We start from the raw sequence: 22,074 nt of genomic DNA on the forward strand, positions 1-22,074 counted from the left end.
GTGTGAATATTTTTGAATATATGCCAAAGGTGGTGAAACTGTTGAGGCTGCGAACAAACAAACCTCCAAACAAGAAGCAAGATTACAGGGGAGTAGTGAGGCATTTAAATCGCTGTCTCACCGATGTATCACCACAGTGCTGAGAGGGAGATGATGCATCATCTACATAAGTACTAACGCTATAGTACCTCAGGACTCTGCAGTTTCAGTTCAACACCACAGTTAAGATGGAAGGCTAACAACACACAGCATGCAAATATACAACTAGGCACATCACTATTTACAAATTCCAAGAAAAACTGCTGTGTCTGATCCACTCGTAGCAACGCAACACACACTAATGTCAGTCACACACACTAATGTCACACAAACACACACCATGTCAGTGCAGCGCTTAGAATGATCCACCAACCAAACCATACCTGCTCTGTGGGGGTCCAGTCCTTTGAAAAACAGCATGAAACGGGGCTAACAAAGTAGGCAGAGCAACAGAATAACTACAGTCTGTAATTGTAGCTCTAATAAGGGCACCTATACAGTCAGTGGAGCAATATCATTGCGATGCTCCACTGAGCTGTATTGAGAATAGAGCCTCGACCTTTGCTATTTTGAGCACTGAAGAGACTGCACTATGTAACTTTTGAAGGAGGGTAGGACACGCCCCCCCCCTCCCTCTACCCTCTCCCCCTTGATTTCACGGCAGTGCTATAAAACAGAATTACACTCTTCAACCCAAAGGGGAGCCTAGAAGCAAAAATACCAAATTTTACCTAGTGTTGCTTTAACTAACACTGAGTGTAACTCAAGCCTTGATTAGCTTTCTGTATGCAACAAGCTTTAGACTCGATTTTCCACTGACGGTTGTATGTGAGTCAGTCCTCAGCCAAAAGCAACAGGATCCTGGAGTTTACAAGCCACGTCCAGGCGAGTGTGGGCACTTATCTGACAGATGGACTGCTTCAGGGACACCTGAGTGAGTTTTAGACTCGTATAATAACCGCGCAGGCAGAGAAAGTTAACACTTTGTGCAGTTTGGCTTGGTTTTTTTCCCCCTTCCCTTCAGTAAGCAGAGCCAATTAAACGAGGAGAGAAGAGTTTCTCCTGACTCACTCGGGCTGGCTATCCTATGGGCTTATGTAGGCGCAGACAGGATTAAAAATGCCTGCTAGTTCTACACAGCGGATAAAACTTGGAGAGTCCGAAGGCACGAACTCAAGACAGAGGTGTATATAAGAGCGGAATATCGCTCCTGTGTTTTTCCTGCATTAGCATTTCTGGAAATAAATCTGTGAAATAAATCTAGGCCGAGGTGCAGTTGTTGTTCTGGATTGAGTATGAATGGTAGGGATCAGTGTTAGCAAGATGTGACAAAAGGCCTGTCAGCTTATATCCTTAATCCGTTCTCTGCTATTAGCTGTAGGGTCCTCCTTAAATTCTACACAAATCAGCTTTGGCATGAAATACATGTGAAATGAGGAGTCATTGCAACAAGTAAATCCCAGATATACAGTAATGTACATCCTTTCATTTCCAGTTGACCCTGCTATTTTTCATCATCTGAATGTATCTTCATTACTCTGCTAGCATGCTAACTAGCATACAACAGCCTAGCAGAACCTTAAAAAAATCTATCAACAGCAAAAAATACACAGTTCTAAATCAAAAGTGCAACTTTACACTGTTAGCTCCTGTTTACAGTTTATGTACAGTATGTTAAAAAGCTGTGCCTCACAGATACTGCATAAATAGCCAATTAGCACACAGAAGCTAACCTAGCCAAGGGCGAGTGAGTTCAGTGTTTTAATAGCACCTTGAAAACAATTCTCTCATTGGGATATTTTTATTACTGACTTGTCAGCTGTTTTAAAAGCAGTCCTTGTTAGATTTAAGCCACAGCTCCACCACAGAGCCTACTTTTAGGTTCTGAAATTTTGTTAGACTATATTTTCTTACACTAATCAGTAACGAGCCTGAGGCAAGAATACGTCAGTCTACGGTGTGGTTCTTTATGAAGCAGGTGTCCGAATGAGCCACACAAACACATCCTGCGCTATATTTGTTCCTGTCATTCGCATGCTCATCTTCTTTCCTGAGCTTGTTTGCCACGGTTCTTCCCCAAATCCAATTAATCATTCATTTGCATAAGCCATTATGGATGTCAGCTCAGGAGATCATAAATCCGGGCCTATCCACATCCATCATGGAGAATTTTTAGCTGCTAAACAATTTGTGTGTGTTTTTTTTTTGCTTGGGGCTAATGAGGATTGAGTGTGAGACAATGAGGTGCTGATGCTGAGGTTGGGTTTCAGTTGGGCCTGGTTTAAATTCGGGCTTTACTGATGAGCCGCAGAGGTGATTTGGACTAGATTAATATGCTTGGATTACAGTATATGTCCAAAATTTAGCAAAAACTCTTGGAAATCACTTGGTAATATACCAAGTGATTTCCATTATTTTAAGATGCACCTGTTGTTGAGATTCAGAAAAAAATATTTCGCAGATAGAATGGTATGCCCAATGCAAGCGTGTGCTAGGGTTGTACTAAGCCACCCCCCCCCCAGCATTGGGCTATGGGGCCATGGGAAAACTCCATTCAGTATGTTTGGGTTTTAATTTGGAGCAGTTTGTGATTCAGAACTAATCCTCCAACATCAGGCTGGCTCTCACTGATGCTCTCATAGATGGATGCAATCAAATCCTTCAAGGTGTGAAATACAAGGCATCCTGGGGGGTCCAGGTACCCCTAATTAACTCTTTAGATTCCCCTGAAAGCCACAAAATCTTTGAGTGGTCCCTAACAACTTACAAAACATGTTCTTGTGTCAAGGCACCCATTAACCCTTTTTACTTTGCAACATAAATAAACGCCTAAATGTGAATTCAGATAAAAAAACAAAAAATATTTTATTGTACCCTGTTTTACCCTTAAAATTGAGAAGTTCTGTTTTTATTTTTCTTAACAAACCAGCACAGCAGCACTGGTCTGTCATAGGGTGGAACTGTATTGGCCAAACAGCAACAATCTCTCTCTCTCTGAGCTGCTTAGCTTGGCTCTAAGAGGAGGATGGCATAGGCTTTATCTAACCATGTTATGCTTAGAATGCAATGCAAAAGTGACATAAAAAATAAGAAAGTGTTCAGTCCTTGTAGTAGAACCTAGTGACCCCGATTAAATGTGGGTATATCGCACACTGAAATCCTCACATCGAAGGAGTGTAGAAACTTACTGCAGCAACAAAGAACAAACTCCTGGTTAGTGTCCTTCATTTCAGAAGAAACACCAATGCAATTTATTTGAACTTGTTCTGCAATAATAGTTTACCCACTGAATTGCACTGAAATTGAAGTTTTCAGTGAAATTCTCCTTTTGGGCAGTTGTTTTTTTTCCAGAGCATGTACAGAGCCCAACAGAAACTCTCTGCTCAATTTATAAAGACTTTTCAGAGCTACAATCTTACGCTTAACAATCTCCAGCTCAGACTCTACTGGGACGGCCTATAAAATAAATTACAAACACTCTAACAGGCCTGGGATTCACCAAATCAACAGAAAAGGCTGAAATGTATATAAACGTCAGTGGCCACATTAGCCGAGGTCATTACGGATGCAATAAAGTGAGCCGAGCCCTAAATGAAAGAGAGAGAAACACTGAATCCCACCTTTCAGAAGCACACTTCAGGGACGCACACTTCATAACAGCATCACATTAACTAAAGCTAGGTCAGGCACGGAGAAGAACGCCGTTCTGAAATTACTGTTTGCGTAATGAGCCTGGTAATAAAACTTTACATGTTACAGATGTCTCCAGGCAGAGAGGCAATTCCAGACAGAGGCTGAGAGATTTAGCCGGCGTAATGAAGAGTATATGAGTGCTGCTTTAAAGGGCCCATATCATAGAAAAACAATCTTTTCTGTTTATGGAAATAGTGTTTTATTAAATGTATAAATGTATCTCTCCTCAGTCAATAGAATCCAGATCTGAAAACTAAGCTTTACATTTTTAAACATTTTGTGCTGTGATGTCACAATTAAGGCATATTTACATATGGTACAGTCTAGCTCCGCCCACTCAGGCCTTCTGAAGTTATAAGTGGCCTTCTGAAGTTACTCCTTTATATATATCTTTTAGGAAGATGTTAGTACATTGCTATGTGGATTGGATGGCACACAGCCTCAAGAACTTTACCAAAAGTAGGGAAAGTTGTCAATGATTAGCTCCATATCACTCCAGAAAACACTCTCCACAAACACCAATAACCACCTAGCCCTTATCAGCAATGGCATGGTGACCTTAGGTTCATTTGCAGCTGCTACAGAGTGTGCCATGTCTACAATCTTTGGAAGAACCATGTTACTGTTTATCCAACTTCCAGCAGAACCATTAGCGCCGTTCTCATTAAAAGCAAAATCAATTAGTTTCTTATTGAATGCTTTCTAGTAATTAGAAATAATGGACTTCCATCTCCTGGATGCACCTGAGACATCCAGAGCAGTGTCTCCGTGGGCTTAAAATGTTTTATATCTGTGTAAAGCCCTCATTAAAGCAGCGTACAGGACAAGAGCATCCGACAGGTGATGCATTAGTTCACAAACATTCTCCTGAATCCAGATATGGGAGCAGGAGCAATGTGTTCCAGCAGGAAACGTGGATTTACCAACAATTTACTGTCTCTGTCATCACAGTGCACTACTCACTCCACTGTGAGCAGAGGAAAACACTCAGGACTGTACTGACCTTCAGAGATGTGAAAAAATATACATGTCAAGTTTATCTGACATTGTCACACACTCACTCAATCACACACACACACAGAGCAAATTTAAGTGTTTGCCTTTTCACCTGGTACTGAGGGTAAGGCCCTGCAGCAGTGTATCATTCCTCAGAAAGCAAAGCACGGTTAATGGTCAAGGGAGCACACTCTTTTAAAATGAAATACAAACTCCTTCAGCAGAATGACCAGGACTTCAGTGTAATGACCGTCATTACGGTCTGCATACATCTTTCTGCTTCATTTAAGCGCTTTTTAACAGGAGGATCTATCATAAACGCAGAGCTCCAAGCTTTATGCAGTCTCTGATTTATTCCTGTCTCCATTCTGCATCTCCGTAAAGGCACCTTGAACCTTTTTAATTAAGAAATTGTAATTTGAAACTTAATTCATCCTTAATGCGGGGCATCCATTATCACACATCCATTCTCTGCGCAGCTGCAACACTGCTGCTCAGCACAGATGCAAATACACAGAGTAAATATGAGCTTTTAGAGTTGAAACAGGGAACAAATGCCTGGAAAGACATCATTTGTGTTATTCTTTTTTGTCGTCAGATGGAATCAGACTGAATAGCTGAACCAAAACCTGCTGAAAAATCAAATCGCCAGATGTTCGTACAAGTTCGCATTACAGTTAAATTAAAACAAAGCACAATGTTTCTCTTTCACTAAACATTGAGTCTATTTCATGAGACTGTTCTGAGAGCTGGAAGTTGTGAACACTGACAAAGTAAATACAGGCAGTGAACACACACACACACACTGCTGGATGTTAGCTGCTTTGCTTAAGAGCACTTCAGCCGTCTATGTTGATGGAGGAGTATGCACTGTTCCTGCACTTTCCCTGCTCTCATTTTTCCTAGAATCATCGACCATTTGGTCCCAATCCCACTTCTCTTACCTTTGTCCCACGGTGTAAAATCTCCCTGAAAAGTAGAGACTGCTATTTTTACTCCTGATAAATACCCTTTAATGGTGTCCACATACTTTGGGCCAGCGTATGCCTCCCTGTTCTTTCTTATTGTATTATATTTTGAATCTGAATAGTGCACAGCTGTGTTGTATTCCAGCTCAGAGGGGGATATAAATGTGTATTTATCTGAACAATTTCAACAACCAAATGATTTTCTAAAGCAATTTTTGTTTACATCCATTTTATATGAACCCTGTGCTTTAAGAAGGCACTTTTCAGATGCACTGCTCTTGTTAACCGTCTTCACGTGCCACTGGAGCTTAAATACAAGGGTTTTGTAAACAATCAAACCTATGAATCCGTTTAGAGGCCTGTTCTTCTTTGTTCTGCTGCCTGTTTTCAGATGCAATTATTCAGAACTGTCCAGAGTCCCAGAGCTCGTTTTTGCTGATTGTATTTTTTTGTTGTTGTTGTTTTTGTGTGTTTGGTTTGAGACTCTAAATTGCACTTGCTCCATTTTTATTTACATCCAATAACCAGCACTAGTCCAGTGACAGCAAAGCTCTGTACAGAAGTAACATGGTCAACAAGAATTTCGAGAATCAGGCTTTATGTTCTCCAGATGGCGATGAAAAAGGAAAGAGTGCTAATTTTGTGCCAAATAAAAAATATTAAATCTGCAAACAAAACACTCAGAATGCAAACACTAGGTAAGATTTAGTATTTTTGCTTCTAGGCTCCTCCTACAGCTGGAGAGTGGAATTTACTTTTACAACACTGTCGTGAAATCATAAAGCAGAGGGAGTGGTTTCCTACCCTCCTCCAAAAGTTACAAAGTGCAGTTTCTACAATGCTTAGCACGGTATAGCAATGACAGAGGCTCTTTTCTCCCTATTACAGTTCAGTGGAGCATCACAATGATTTTGAGGCTGTAAATTCAAGGTTAAAATACTACCCAGCGTTCTTGTAAACAACGTTTGGATATAAAGCACTGCAGATGGTTTACATACAGAACCTTACAATTTATTATATGCTGATTTTAACTTCTAAAAAAGCAGATCATATCAGTTCCACATTGAGCTGTAATCTCCCAACACCAAAACAAATGATGTTGAAAACTTAAAAGCTGAAATGCATAAAAGGCACAGATAAATAACTGTTTAAAATCTCATTCATCCACCTGTTGAGTGTAAGATTAAAATCCGTTGCTCAGAGGAACATTTTGATAAAACCCTGATACACGCCGTCGCAACAAAACCTCAGATCTACAGAAAAACAAAGTAGGCATTTAATATCAGCTGGAGCCGTTTAAAAATTGTGTAAATAATAAAACGTAAAATTGGAGAGGTTTTGTTGCGGGAGCGGTGACCTGAAACATGCTTTTGAAGCATGTTATCTCTCCTCAGCTCCAGATGTCCTGCAGATATCTTTTCTCCTCTCGTAGCTTGGCCAGTGTTTTCATGGACTCTAGTTTGTCCAGCTGTAGCTCCACAGCGATCATCTCCATCAGAGCATCGTTTACATCTTTAGCCATGTTCTTGGCATCTCTGAAAATAAACAAATAGTTCTATCAGTGTTAAATAGTGCACATTAGATTTCAGATAAAGAAATAGATCTAATGCTAGGTTTTGAGAATGTACATGAGTTCTAGCATTTTGTGAAATTCATCACATTCATCTTCAAGCACAGGAATAACGCACTTCTTAAAAGTAACAACTTAACATGCCCTCAGATTACGAACAGAACCAGACATTTTGGGGGCCTGATTCACAAAAATCAGCACTGGCATTTTAACCAATGGTATGGTTCGAATTTCACACACACATCAGCCACAAACTACTTTTGGCTGGTATTGACAACTGCACATTGGAGACATCCCAGCCCTGAGATATGGAGATGCTTTGCCCACAACATTATAACCATCACAGTTTGGTCCTTGCCAAAGTGGGATTTCTCCTGCTGCCAAAATCAGCCAAATTTGCACATCATCAAAAAATGGATTTCCAAGGAGTGCCCAATAATAAACTCATACTCATAGTCATACTGTCCATCACTGGACAGAAGTGTAAGCCAATGAAAACAGGACAACTCAAATGTGACTGAACTCACCCACAAACATAGAGGCAGCCGTTTTTTGCCAGGAGGATGCTGACAATGTTTTTGGAGTGAAGGAGCATCTGATGTTGGACGTATTTAGTTTTTGGTTCATTTCCGTCCGGCTCATCTCGCGAGAAACTCACTTTCAGATGATTCAGTGTCCCATTCTCCACAAACTTCTCCAGCTCCTCCCTGCAGAAGAAATACAGACAACTTAGTCCTACATTATAAGACGTGAGGTAACACTTTGCTGGACGGCTTGATAACACATGCCAAAGCACCGAATAACAAAGCAGGACTTAAATATTCATGAACACGAAGATGACTTGTTGCAGTGTGTCCTTTCACTGTGAGAAATAACCGAAGGACTATTGGTCTGAGCCTCAAACAGCCTTTACTGAGAAAAAGAAATAGACACAAAAGAAGAACATTTGAACTCAATCGCTGATATTGGACATCTCCGATGTAGTGTGGTGAAGAGGTTAATTTATAATAACATGTAGGTTTGTGGACTAAGACCTGCGTGTTTTATTAATATTATTTATTTATTTATTTATTTATTTAAATTAGCGTAGATTGCTTACACACTACATGAACACTAAATTAACGTGAAATAATAAAAAAAATAAGGTAAAAAATAAGAAAAATTTAAAAGACAAAAACAAGTGTGTAGAAGAAGAGGCATGTAAAATTACATACAGGAGGTCCTCGGGTTACGTCAGTCCGGAGTTACGATGTTTCGTGGTTACGACACATCTCCCATTTACTTTATAAAGCCTTGTTTCGACTTAAGTGGTTTTGTGTCGTAACGCGAACTTCGTGTTTGATGTGCACGGCAGAAGAATACACGGTCACGCGGCTCGGGACCGAGGAGGATAGGTGTTAGGATAGGATAAGTGCTTACAGTATGTTATTTACGTACAGTATATACGTATACGACATACCGAAAATCGGTTTACGATGCGATGTAGGAACGGATGAACGTCGTAAGTCAAGGACCCCCTGTATAATAGAAGCATATAAAACAAGAATAAAAACAGAAAATGACATATAATAACAGTAGGAAACGTAAAGAAAGGCTGATTAGCAGCAGGATGCGTCCCTAAAAAAGATTTTAGAAGAGATTTAAAAAGCTCAGACCATCTGCTGTTTGGATTTTATCAGGGAGCTGATGCTACGTGTGTAGAGTAGCAGAGTTTGTAGAGTAGCAGAGCAAACAAGACCTTGCTGACCTTAGGTAACCCCTATGTAACCCAGCGCAGTATTGTGTAGAGCTTTGTATGTAAGCAATAATGTCTCTGTAAGTAATTCAATGTGATACGATGTGGTAACAAGAGTATGTTTTAGAGCATACACAGTAAGAACAAATAATGTACAGGTACATTATGGTTCAATAAAGGCACAAAGAGAAGAAATATAGCTGTTCGCTCTGTTCACTGGATGTATTTGGTCAGTGGACTGTTCTCAGTCCAGACACTTGAGGGGTTTAAAAACTCCAGCAGCACTGCTGTGTCTGAGCCACTCGGACCAGCACAACACACACTAACACACCACCACCACGTCAATGAAATGGGGATAGGAAAGTATGCAGAGGAGCAGGTTGACTACTGTCTGTAATTGTAGAAATACAAAATGCTCCTGTGTGTTCAGTGCAGCTGATAAAACAGACAGAGGCGTTCCTAATCCAGTGACTATTCAGTGTAGAATATGGTACACTTATGGACCCAAACCTAATTTACTGAAGATGTACTTTTAAAGGCATTTATTTAAATGCACAATGTCAGACCAGTAAGGAGCGCACTGCAGCAGTCGAGATGTGGAGTGATGAATGTATGTATAAGGCATTCAGCATCAGTGACCGAATATGAGCTGTTTGAGGTGAACGAATGCATATATTAGTTAGAAACTAAAAGAGAAACCTGAAAACACACTGCTAAAACACCAACAAAATTAGAATAAGGCCATCCCAGAGCCTCAGCATCTTGAAATGTGAATACTCAATATCTGATGATGAGAACGCAACTAACTTTGAAAGCATGGGTATTTAATATGTACGGCTCGGTTCCCGAACTAAAGACACTGAAGATGTACTCCAGCGTCCTGGAGAAGACCACCCAAGTGACAATTTACTGCGTGTTCCCACCCTGTAACGGTTTAGCACCTTTCTCCCAGTGAAGGCAGCTGTCGAGCTGTTTCCCGTCGGCCTGTTGCTCTCGTCCTTGAGAGCTGTGATTGAGAAAGCAATGAAATGAAAGTGCTCCCTCCGAGAATACCGGACATATGAAAGAGGGCTTTATAACAGCCGGAGGGCTGCTGTCCCATAGAGCTCCGGCCATAACTCACACCACAAACACGGACTAATCACAGTGTGCTGGGGACCGGAATTCAGTGTGTGTGTGTTTGTGTATTAAACAAAACAGAAATGTGTCTTCAGCAACACGGTTAATGCTGGAATTATCTGTAGAAAAACATAAAATAACAGAATTAATTTATTCATTATTTATTCATTCGTCTACTGTAAACCAGAAAGTTACATAAGGGTGTGTTCCTGCTTTGCGTCCAAGGATTCCAGGTAGGTTCCAGACTCACCATGACGTCGAGCAGAATGAAGCCCTTATCTGTAACCCTTATCCAATTCAAGGTCGCGGTGGGTCCAGAGCCTACCTGGAATCATTTGGCGCAAGGCGGGAATACACCCTGGAGGGGGCGCAAGTCCTTCACAGGGCAACACAGACACACACATTCACTCACACTCACACCTACGGACTTTTGAGTCGCCAATCCACCTGCAACGTGTGTTTTTGGACTGTGGGAGGAAACCGGAGCACCTGGAGGAAACCCACACGGACACGGGGAGAACACAGATGAATGAATGAATAAATGAATAAAAATATTTAATACAAAGTATAGGATATGGTTGCTTTTAACAGAGTGATTTTTTTACTGACACTAAATGAAGCAGACAAGGCCTAAATTTAGAGAAAAAGGCTTGGGATTGTTAGGGCACTGGTTTGATCCCCAGCAAAGGAAGTGTGTTTTCTTCTCCTTCAACATCCACGGCTGAAGTGTCCTTGAGCAAGGAACCTAACCCCCAACTGCTGCCCAGGTGCTATGGCTGGTGTGTGTGTGTTCACTACCACAGATGGGTTAAATGCATAGCCTCAGCTTCCCCAAGAGGATTAGTAAAGTAAAGAAAACCTTCTTCTTCTTTTTAAAAAGCATAAATATAGAAATACATGAAAGTAAATTCTTTTCAGATGTATTTAACTCTGTTTCTCTTGGTGTTGATCCACGCGGGGAATGCTACCACTTTAAAAGCCTCTGAATGTGAAGTACACCTTGTAATAACCTCTTTTTCTTTCCAAAGTTGGGATAAAACAGCGAAGCAGAAGCGAAACCAGAGCATCGGAGCTGAAAGAGAGATTTAAACTTTCTTGCTCTTTTGATGTTTCAGGAATTATCTCGCTCCAGCGGTAGATGAAAAGCAGAGCAGAATTCTTGGCTGTCAGCTCGCCCAAGGAAAATAAAACCATCCGCCATAATTCCTAATCAAGCCCAGCATTTAACATCAGTGTTTAGGGGTGAAATCAATCTCGCTCCCAGTGAGAGATGTTCCAGAGCAGTGCATCTCTTCTCCACTGCTTTAGGAAGTGAGATTGCACAGCGAGGGGGAAAGGGAGCTGGAGCTGGTCAGAGGAGTGAAGGATGGCTCAAGCGTGATGTCTCTGTAAACAGTTGGTATCTCAGACAAGACAAAGAAAGAAATGCAGAGAAAATAGACACCGGCAAGTGATGGACACTCAGGATTAAATGCACACACTCCGCATGTACTCTCCCTGGACACTTCACTTGTGTCTACACTCATTTCTCTAGTCCTGATATGTCCAACAATCTCCATTTTATACTCATTAGTCAAATCACTGAAGTACAGCACTGTGCAAACGTTTAGGCGCCTGAGAATTCTCGGTATGTGGTTCTTCTCTCCAGCTCCACATCCTTTCAGACCCACAATGCTGAGCTGTTACCCTGACAGTAAAAGGAGAGACTCAAACAGCTGTGTGTGTTCAGATCTGTCTTCTCTCTCATAAATGAAAGCTTTGAGTACTGATTGATCTGATCTTATGTGACGCTGTGGTGCAACGCCAGGCCTTGTGCAGCTGTTATGGGTCCCATTCTCTCTGTATCTTATCCGTTCCACTTTTGGAAACCCCTGTGTTTGTCACATATAATCCTTTAGACTTTTCTCCTCCTTAAGAAAGTGAATAATCTTCTTTGAAATACCTTTTGAACAATTACGATTGTGTACAGGAAGCACATACCTGAAGATGAAGTCTTTGTCTTTATGTCTGCAGCCGAAGAAAAGCCACGTTTCTCCAAAAGCGGTGTCCTTCTTTTCCTCTCGTTCCTTTTCCCTGATCAATTGAAATACACATTTCCTCTTAATCACAGCAGGACTAAACATGGACACCAATAAGCAGCACTTCACTTTTAAAAGGAACAATGAGGCTAATTTAAAGCATTATGGGCATTAAATCACTATTAGAACTGGTTCAAATCAAGGCAATTATAACTCAGTGTAATACAATAGACATTCTCCTTCAGCCTTGTGACGTAGAGGGACTGCAAATGTGTCTGACTGTGTCATCTCAGTTCTCCTTTTGTTTTAAAGCCTATAAAAAGGCCTGTCTTGGGGCTGCTGGAAAGGAAGGAAGATTTGAAGGGGTTTTTAAGAGCGAATCTTCCAGAAGCTCTGGCGGTGCTCCCTGAATGCCCTTCACCAAGGTGGCACAGAGGCGACGGGCACTATCTGACCATCACACCTGCTCCCTTCTGACATCTTCACACTGATAAAAGTCCCTGGCATTCTCTCAGACAACAGTTAAGTGAACTATTACTGAGGGCTGATCTCAGAACTGATTCCGTGGTAGTGGCCATTAATCGCATTGATTTGAAAACAAGAAAGAGTCTAACAAATTAGCACACGGTTACTGAGGCAACGGCACATATTACTGCATTTTAATCCACACGATTGCTTTAAAAACTGACATATTATGAAAAAAAAAAATCACTTTTTCAGTGCCTGTGCACATTATCTGGAAGCCACCAGCCCACACACTGAAACAAGACCCACCCAGTCAGTTTACTGTGTGCTGCCTAAGATACATGGGATAAAACAAGCCGTTCTGATTCTGCTCCGCTTGTGATGCCAAGTGCCAGTTTTAAAATTGCTCCGCCCGCTCGTCTGAGTCTGTCCAATCACAGCGCTGGACCCGCATTTATATGAGAGCACAAAGACGAGGTTAAACGCAGCAAAACCGACACAACGAGCGCGGAGAAATAAGATCAATGAGTAACAATGGAAAAAATGAAAAAGGAGAAGAAAGAGAACCAAGCGAAAACAGATTAAAAAAAAACAGAGCTTCCGCTCCTCACTCCTCACTGCTGTGCGCTCAGGGTCGGGGTGAACAGTGAGCGGCTCATTATCATTTAAAGGAACAGGTGCTGAAAGCGGGCGTTCTGAACAGAGCTGTTTAGACAGAGGGAGAACACTGCTGTGTTTTTGACAAAAGCAGGTCACAAACATTTCATTAAGAACCAGAACTGTGTTCCACTGTGCTGAAGAGAGTAGACACCTGCACATCAGTTTATATTCAGAGGGAAAGGTTATTAATCAGCAGTTTGTTCCTCTTTGCTGCAGTAACAGCTTCTGCTCTTCTGGGAAGACCTCACGCTAGTTGTTACTCTAGAACACAGCTATGCGTTTTTCGTGGCAAGGAGCATCACAGAGGTTGGTCCTGATGTTAGATGATTAGTTCTGCATCACAAAAACCACTCCAACTCATTCTAAAGGTATTTGATGATGCTCTTTCACTCTAGAGAATGTAACCAACCAGTGCTGGGTGGCTATATCCCCCTGTAGCCAGACTTTAGCACTGAGCAGGTCAGGTTCTGATGGTGAAGGATTAGTTGACTCCAGGTCATCCTAAAGGTACTGGAAGGGGCTTCACTACTCTACAGCCCGTTGCTGAGGGTCGTAATACCCCTCTAGTTCCTGAATCCATTGTGCATAAGGATCTTAGGCTCATGGGTAATGATGCTTTACCATCATTCAAACTGTTGGCCAATCAAAAAGAAGGTACATTTGCATACATTATATTGTTATCGCACAAGTGATCCAGGTTATTGTGACAGATCTAGGCTCTTTTCCTCTTGGGGACAGTCTGAGGTGTATCCAATGGACACACTTCCAGTGACTTGTTTTAATCTTTAAGACATTATTAATCATGCAGTGGTTTGGAAGTCGGACGTCTTCTTGATGATTATTTAGTAGCTTCCTTCTTCCAGAATCATGCTGTCCTATTTGGACGTCCACCAGAGGGAAGGGTTTCTAAAAACATTTTACATTAAACTCGCATTAACCACAGAAATGAGAACGAACTAAAGAGATCACAGCAGAAACTGCACGGTTGCCTAAATATTGGTCCATCTCTAAAATGCTCAATAAACTTTTCTTGGCTGTTGTTTACACAGAGTTCCAAAGTCTATAATCAGAAAACAACTGCACAGCTTAGGATCAGAGATCAGTTGCAAAACTCCAAGGACATGTCTGTCCAGTTACACGGCTTTGTAGACGGTGGGGGGCAGCCGTGGCCTCACAATTAGAGAAGCAAGCTTGAGCCCGGAGGTCCTCGGGTTCAATCCCCAGGAACAGCAGGAGAAATTTATCCATAGTTGAGTGCCCTTGAGCAACTGCTCCCTGGGCACTCCCTGGGCAGGCTGCCCACTGCTGCAGTTGATTGTTCAATATCATGAATGGGTTAAATGCAGAGAATGAATTTCCCCAAGCAGATTAATACAGAAACCATTCTTCAGCACCAACTCTCCATCTGTAAAATCTCAAGCTGCAGCAGAGATCACGTTTGTTTTTATCCGACTCACGACAGTAGCTCGTAAAATTGCGCCGTGGTCTTTTGAAGAGGTTCAAATGCTCCTTGGATCGGTGGCCGACGAAAGAATCCAGCGAGAGCTGGACACTGCCACAAGGAAGGAACAAACCCTACTGATCTGTCTGAACTGATGACGGAGCTGTGTTCAGTCCCAAACAACAACAACAACAACACACAAATACACTATAAGTAAACAACACAATGTTACCACCGCCACTGTTGTGGTTTCCAAAGCCCACTGTTCCCATTAGAGACGGGGTTTTAAGATGTAACTGGCTACATTTTAGGGGGGAGCTGTGGAAGTGGAAAAGCTACTAAAGAGCTGAGTCGAGTAGTTACGCAATAGAAAAGCACCATTAGAGATAAAGCTGAGAATACTGGAGCATATCTCCACCTGCTGCTATCATACCTGATTACACAGAGGATAATTCCAATACCCTTCTTTGCTCTCTCAGATCAGAACTCAAAACATGCTGAGTCAGAGCACACTTATAATAGAAGTCAATGGGCAGTTGCTTCAAGTGTTTCGACACCTATTATAACCATGGTCATTTTACTAAGTGGAGGGAATTGACCGTACTCTGCAGATATAGGAGGTACACTCTTAAAAACAAGGTATGAATAGCTGTGCTTCACAACTGCAGATATCTAAAATATAACTGAAACAGGTGCACCTAAAATTATTATTTAAAAGAAATAAATCTCTTCAATAAGCATGGTTCTTGTACAAAATGTTATATAATTAACTTAAAAAATAAATAAATAAGTAAAATGATTTTTTTTTCTTCTAAAAAGCATTTCCAGATGTTCTCTTTGATGATTTGGATTTGTTAAAACAACAGCACACTTGATTAAAAGTAATGAAGTATTTATTAACCGTTAAAACTAGGCACTGTATAATAACCTCAAATAATACTGGACTGTCACGAGGAGAGGTGTGGAAAGGGTTAAACCAACACATTCACACAAACACACACAGTATCACACTCACTGGACTAATGAGATTTGTTTTTATTCTAACATTAGGGGATGTTTTTGTATGCTTGTTGTTTGTTTTTTGAAGCAAATAAGCCCTTACTGCTCAGAAAAATAGCTTTTTAAACCTCATACTCACAGGGGCCTAAAAGTTGTGCAAAGTACTGTAAATCATTTCTCATTCTGATGGAGTTTGTGATCGTATACTGGTCCATAATGACATTGTCGTCACATGAGAGAGTGAGAAACTGCTAAATAGCATTGTGCATCGTCAGTGACTCAACCAAAGATGACAGTTCATTAAACTCGAAAATCACTCCACAAACACGCACACATACGTCAGGGGTGCAGATTAGGCTAAAAATGCAGGAGTTTTCCTTCTAACCTGCACCAGGCTGATGGTAAACAGAGCCCAGTGAAGAATCTGCCCCTGACCCCACTCCACTCCCGCAGCCAAAGCTGATGGCAGATTTGTTTTGACATGTTTGGATAAAGCAGGAACCAGTTTCCCATCAAAATATGAAGTTTACAAGCTTGCTAAGGACTTGCACTGATATTCAAATGTTTTTGGAATGAGTTAGAGGGGTGTACCTGCCCTCTGTAATGCTTATGTGGCTGAATGTTTACAAACGATACCTAGCGTACACTCTTCTCAGAACAGTAGAGATGCTGCTGCAGCAAATTGGGAACAATACACTTCATTTTAGAAGAAACACTGTGTGATGGGTGTGTGCAACCTTTTAGCCAAAGTGCATGTAAAAGTGAGGCATTAATGGGAAAAGCAATGCAAGTGGAAGTTTGGCTGACTCTAATGTGTTTAAAAGTGATCTAGTCTGAATAATATAAGGGTTTGGTGTGAGAATATTTGCTGGAGAAAGCAGAGCAGAGACACTGCCCCAAAGTGATGCTATTAGCATCTAGGGAGCTCAGTGTCCAATCTGGAAATGGCCTTCAATAAAGCAGCTTTAGCCTGGCTTTATACTGCCCAGAGGGATCAATACCAGTATGAAAAAGCTGGACTCTATCCTGAATACAAATCAAGAGTTCTGCCACAGACAGGGCACAGCCACCATTGTCCAAAAAGTAAATTACACCCACAGACTCGGGATTAAGGTGGAGATTAAAGCCAGGGTTAACATTAAGGATTGGACTAACATTTTCACTGAGAGTATGTCATCATCTGTCAAGGCAGGCTCATTCCAATGGTTTAATTCCATCTTTTAAATGGAGATTCCTCTGTTTTCCAACCTAACCTAGTCACACATTTTCTCCAATAACTGTTTTCCACATTAGGATACAGCCCATGGTCTGACACTTACTGCCCTGGAAACATCAGAGGATTGTTTAAATATTCTCCTTGATTATTTTGTTTGTGGCCTGCTTTGGTCAAAACCCCACGAGCCCCACAGCAGTGTTCTCCCTCTGTGTAAACAGCCTTGTTCAGAACGCCCGCTTTCAGCACCTGTTCCTTTAAATGATAATGAGCCGCTTGCTGTTCACCCCGACCCCGAGCGCACAGCAGTGAGGAGCGAGGAGCAGAAGCTCTATTTTTTTGCTGTTTTTGCTCAGTTGTCGTTTTCTCTGCTCTCATTGTGTCTGTTTTGCTGCATTTAACCTAGTCCAAGCGCCATCACATAAACGTGGGTCCAGCGCTGTGATTGGACAGACTCAGACAAGGAGGGAGGGGCGATTCTAAAGCCAGAAGCGGAGCTGAATCAGAACGGCTCGTTTTATCCCATGTTTCGGACTTAGGCAGCGCACAGAAAACGGACAGGGTGGTCTTGTTTCACAGTGTGTGGGTTGGTGGGCTCCAGATGTACACATTAAAATTGATGCACATGCACTGAATGTCGCTTTAACATATTTTAAGCAGGGCTGCCCCCAAGTGGGGACCTGCTCACTTTCCCTTTCTGTTAATCTCTCTCTCTCTCTCTCTCTCTCTCTCTCTCTCTCTCTCTCTCTCTCTCTCTCTCTCTCTCTCTCTCTCTCTCTCTCTCTCTCTCTCTCTCTCTCTCTCTCTCTCTCTCTCTCTCTCTCTCTCTCTCTCTCTCTCTCTCTCTCTCTCTCTCTCTCTCTCTCTCTCTCTCTCTCTCTCTCTCTCTCTCTCTCAGCACAATGGCTCTCCAGCAGCCCGCTGACACTCATTGATTTGCTGAGGAGGAAATCGAAGTGTCCCATGCTGTTTGTTGCTAAAAAGGAAGCTCTGGGCTTTTGTGACACAAACAGTGGCCTGCTGACAAAATGGCGATTGTTATCTTTCATTGAAGCTTGGCACCAAAGGTAACTGCGTTTGGGAGAATTTCTCAACTTAAAACCTTCCTTAGACGCATAAATGTCTTTACGACTGGACATGAGGACGGACAGACATTGGGCGGAGAAAATAGTCCTCCTCCTCCTCTTCTCCCTCTACCTCTCTCTATTATGTGTTGGGCTGAATGTGATTGGGGAATAAAAAAAGGATAATCTGCAGCTCAGTCACAGAGACATCCTCCAAAACACTGCCTCAAATCTCTCTAATTCCAAGAAAGAAAACCCAGTTTTGATAAAATACTTCGAATGAAATATATCACTTCCACATTTCAGCTTCTTTAGGCTCTGAATTTAAGCTCAACACCATGAAATCTCTCATATGCTAAAAAGTCTTTACTCTGCTCATGGATTGACCTCCTAAAAACTCTTCTCTGTTTAGAGTTACAGATGTAGAAATAATTTCCAAGTTAGAAGTCCCTAAATGCATCAGAAAAGAAATCTACAAATACTATCTATGCATTCTCCTTTATTCAGCACCCACAGATCTAACCTTAGGCAGTAAATCCCTTCCTCTATCAACACTCACTCCTCCACCACTGGTCTGCAGCTCAAAAGCCTCGTCCCCGAATTGACGGGATTGGTTCCTTAGCCGTGTGAGGTATTAAACACTGTCTGTCCCAATCCAATGTCTCTGAGACTGTTTTGAACACTGCAAGTTCAAAGTGGAAATGCTCAGCCATGGGGCTTCACCACGTATTTACTCAGCACCACTGGATTCTCACTGGAGTGAGGTTTAAGAGCGATGTAAACAAATACAGATATTAACAGATATTCTCCTTGTTATTTTACATAGTTTGAAAAGCCGTGTTATTAAACATGGGCCGATAATGCAGACTCTCCACGTTCCACACGAACGATCTGCTTGTTTCTAAGAGCTACGAGTGAGAAATGATTAAAATAAAATTAGTGAAATTACTGCTAGTGCAGAGTCATGTCATCAAAAATGAGACGGCGCAGGAGAAAACTCATTAAATTTAGGGGATGATTACAGGAAAACAAGAAAAATAAGCTCAGTGTAATCTGAACTAACATCGCAGAACACAGGCCTCGGTTTCAGGGATTTTAGGGTGACTTTATAGGACAGAAAAACAACACACATTCAGTTACATCAGAAGGCTACCACAGAGCTGATGGCTTAGAAGTCAACAGCAGTGTGTGTGTGTGTGTGTGTGTGTGTGAGAGAGAGAGACACTGTGACATTTATTAGCAGTGCTGTTTTCCACAGGTGGTAGCATCCTTCTACTGGGGAAAAACATCAATCATCTTCATATTCACCAGCCCCTCTGATTACTGTTGTATTCTTCATATCACCACATACAACAACAGCAGAAAATGACCCACAGCTGACCAGACACAGACACACACACACTTCCATTCACATATGCCTCAGTGTGTCAGTACTGGAGCAAAAACATAAATCGTCCTTTCAGAGGTGACAGATTTCATCCAGCTGCCTTTTATACACACAAGTATGCAAGCACACACACACCCACACATACCCACACAATCCTTCTCTCCACCCTGATCCTCAGCACTGCTGACAGCCTTCTCAGTGCCATTTATATGAGGACATTTATACCTGACCTGTTAAAGCACACCTCTGCTTTAAACTCCTGACTGTAAAAGTCATCTGCTCTCTTAAAATAGACAGAAGCCTTTACTGAAAACGCAGCTCAGAAATGTTTGACATGAAGTTAGAAGGTAAAATTGAGTTACGAGGCTGACTAAGAACGAAAGCACTGCATGTCTACATCAGGCACTCACCTAAACCTGTGTGGAGTTGTTCAGTAAACTCTGATAGACCTGATTATGTTGGCAGTGTACAGGCACCTCTGAGACCTGCTTTAGTTAAAACCCCACAATCCTCACAGCAGTGTTCTCCCCCTGTGTAAACAGCCCTGTTCAAAACGCCCGCTTTCAGCACCTGTTCCTTTAAATGATAATGAGCCGCTCGCTGTTCACCCCGACCCTGAGTGCACAGCATTGAGGAGCGAGGAGCAGAAGCTACGGTTTTTAGCCATTTTGGCTAGTTTTTCTCGGTTTTTACTCAATGCTCTTATTTCTCAGTTGTGTCTGTTTTGCTGCATTTAAACTTGTCTTTTGGTTCTCACATAAACGCGGGTCCAGTGCTGTGATTGGACACACCCAGACGTCGGGGCGGGGCAATTCTAAAGTCTCTGCCCTTGATGTCAGAAATGGAGCACAATCAGAACGGCTCGTTTTATCCTGTTTTCTGACTTAGGCTTTATTATTTTACAGTGTGTGGGTTGGTGGGGCCCAGATCCAGAGAGTTATCCACATGCCTATTACTACTGTATATCTGTCTGGTATTAGAGATTTTTTGTGTGTTTATTGACTCTATGATGCGTGGCCATGGCCTCAAGGTTAGAGAAGTGGGCTCTGGATGATTCCCTGGACCAACAGGATCAAAATCGGGTGGGGTAAATAAAGCAACCGCGCTGTCTCCTCCCTAAACAGGTATGGCTGTAGTGCCTTTAAGCAAGCCACCTAATCCCCAAGTACTAGGCTAGAAACTGTTTTTTGTGTGTGCGCGTGCGTGTGTGTGTGTGTGTTCACGGCCACGGACGCGTTAAACGCAGAAGCACAATTTCACGTTCTGCTGTGCAATGACAATAAAAGCACATTTCATGTTTTCACGCATCACAGACTAAACCACAACAGCCTTCCGTTCCTACAAGTGTCTATTTTCTTTTTAACACCACACACACATAACAGGATAATCACTGTGTTTATTGTGAGGTGCAGTAAATCACAGAGTGTTGTGAGTTCTGCTGAAGGCCAGGTTTCCATCTCTGACTACAGTGTCTGGGAATAATAAAAACCCCTGAACTTATTATAACACAGCAGCACAAACTCGCTCCAACATGATTAATATTTACCATTCAACATGACAGTCAGCAAACCTTCGGAGACAATATTTCCCCCTTGTTAAGTGGCAGAGGTGACGACAAGCTTCATGAATATAAAATGAAGCCATGACAAAACTCCTAAAATTACACTGGTCTCAGACCTGGGGCAATTTTATTAAGGAGGACTTCTGCTTTAGCTGCGTAACTTAAGCCCAACGCCAGGCTGTTTACTAGGAGAAGAGCTAAGGGATATTCATGTTGAGCAGCCCTCACTTCTGGTTTAAAGCAGACACATTCTCCCCTGGAAGTTAAGTCCTATTAAAACAGAGTATGTTTTTTGTTGGTTTGTTTGTAAAAACAGATGCAGTTTTTTAACATTCCTGAAACTTTAGAAGAATTCTGAAGTGGAAGAAGAATTGGATTCCTCTAAATTAAATTTATCAGTGTATAATTTCCCTTTGGTCACTTCCAACTGTGAATATTCTACAAAAGTCAATCACATTTGTGAAGGCCACTGCCACACCAGCAGAAAACTCATGACAGAGGATGGAGCCCCCTTGTGGAGATCCTACACTCTGTTAAATGTGGGTGAGTTTCTGTCAGTGAAGTCAGTTAAAGACTTTGCATCTTACATCTCTAGAAATCTTATGCCTTAAAGACAGGTTAAACCTGAGAGTGTACCTTTGCTGGAGGAAGCCGATAAAGGGAGCCACACCTGTACCTGGACCCACCATCACTAAGGGAACAGAGGGGTCCGGGGGCAAACGGAAAATGTTGTTGGCCCGTGGTCTTATGTGAATCTGACATGGAAGACATGGAAGATGAGTTTATTTTCACACTACTCAAGACAAAACATGAAACAGAGACTATTAGTTAGTGTTCCACTGAATAAAGATAATTAAACCTCTCTAGCTGACACTTGAAATTGAGCGTGGTGGATGTGGGCACCTTAAAAGCAGCTTAAATCACTCAGTACAAGCAGCATCTACAAACTGTTGGACATAAAATACATTTCTCCATCAACCCTGAGCTGGTCATGTGTTCTACACTTGGACTAAACTCACTCTCTCTCTCTGTCTCTCTCCTTCTCCCTCCTAGGTCTCTCTCTACCTCTGTTGCTCTCCTAAATATCGCTCCTTTTCTCATCATCTCTCTCCCTCTCCCCACCATCTCTGTGTCTACATTTCTCTA

At 41.9% G+C, this 22,074-nt stretch overlaps 1 protein-coding gene across 1 annotated transcript in view; it reads right to left on the minus strand.

The window, feature by feature from the left end:
* Positions 1–5,981: 5,981 nt before the first annotated feature.
* The window catches only part of mtrr (5-methyltetrahydrofolate-homocysteine methyltransferase reductase), a 36,652-nt gene continuing 20,559 nt past the window's right edge, over positions 5,982–22,074 (minus strand). Inside the window, exons 12-15 of the mRNA XM_066676565.1 lie at positions 21,565–21,683; positions 12,101–12,193; positions 7,794–7,973; positions 5,982–7,231 (exon numbers count right to left, since the gene is read on the minus strand). Of these exons, the coding sequence (XP_066532662.1) occupies positions 7,087–7,231; positions 7,794–7,973; positions 12,101–12,193; positions 21,565–21,683 (537 nt within the window). The 3' untranslated portion in view covers positions 5,982–7,086. The remainder of the gene's footprint in view (positions 7,232–7,793; positions 7,974–12,100; positions 12,194–21,564; positions 21,684–22,074) is intronic.

Source organism: Hoplias malabaricus, chromosome 1 (genome assembly GCF_029633855.1).
Source record: "Hoplias malabaricus isolate fHopMal1 chromosome 1, fHopMal1.hap1, whole genome shotgun sequence".
Taxonomy (NCBI): Eukaryota; Metazoa; Chordata; class Actinopteri; order Characiformes; family Erythrinidae; genus Hoplias; species Hoplias malabaricus.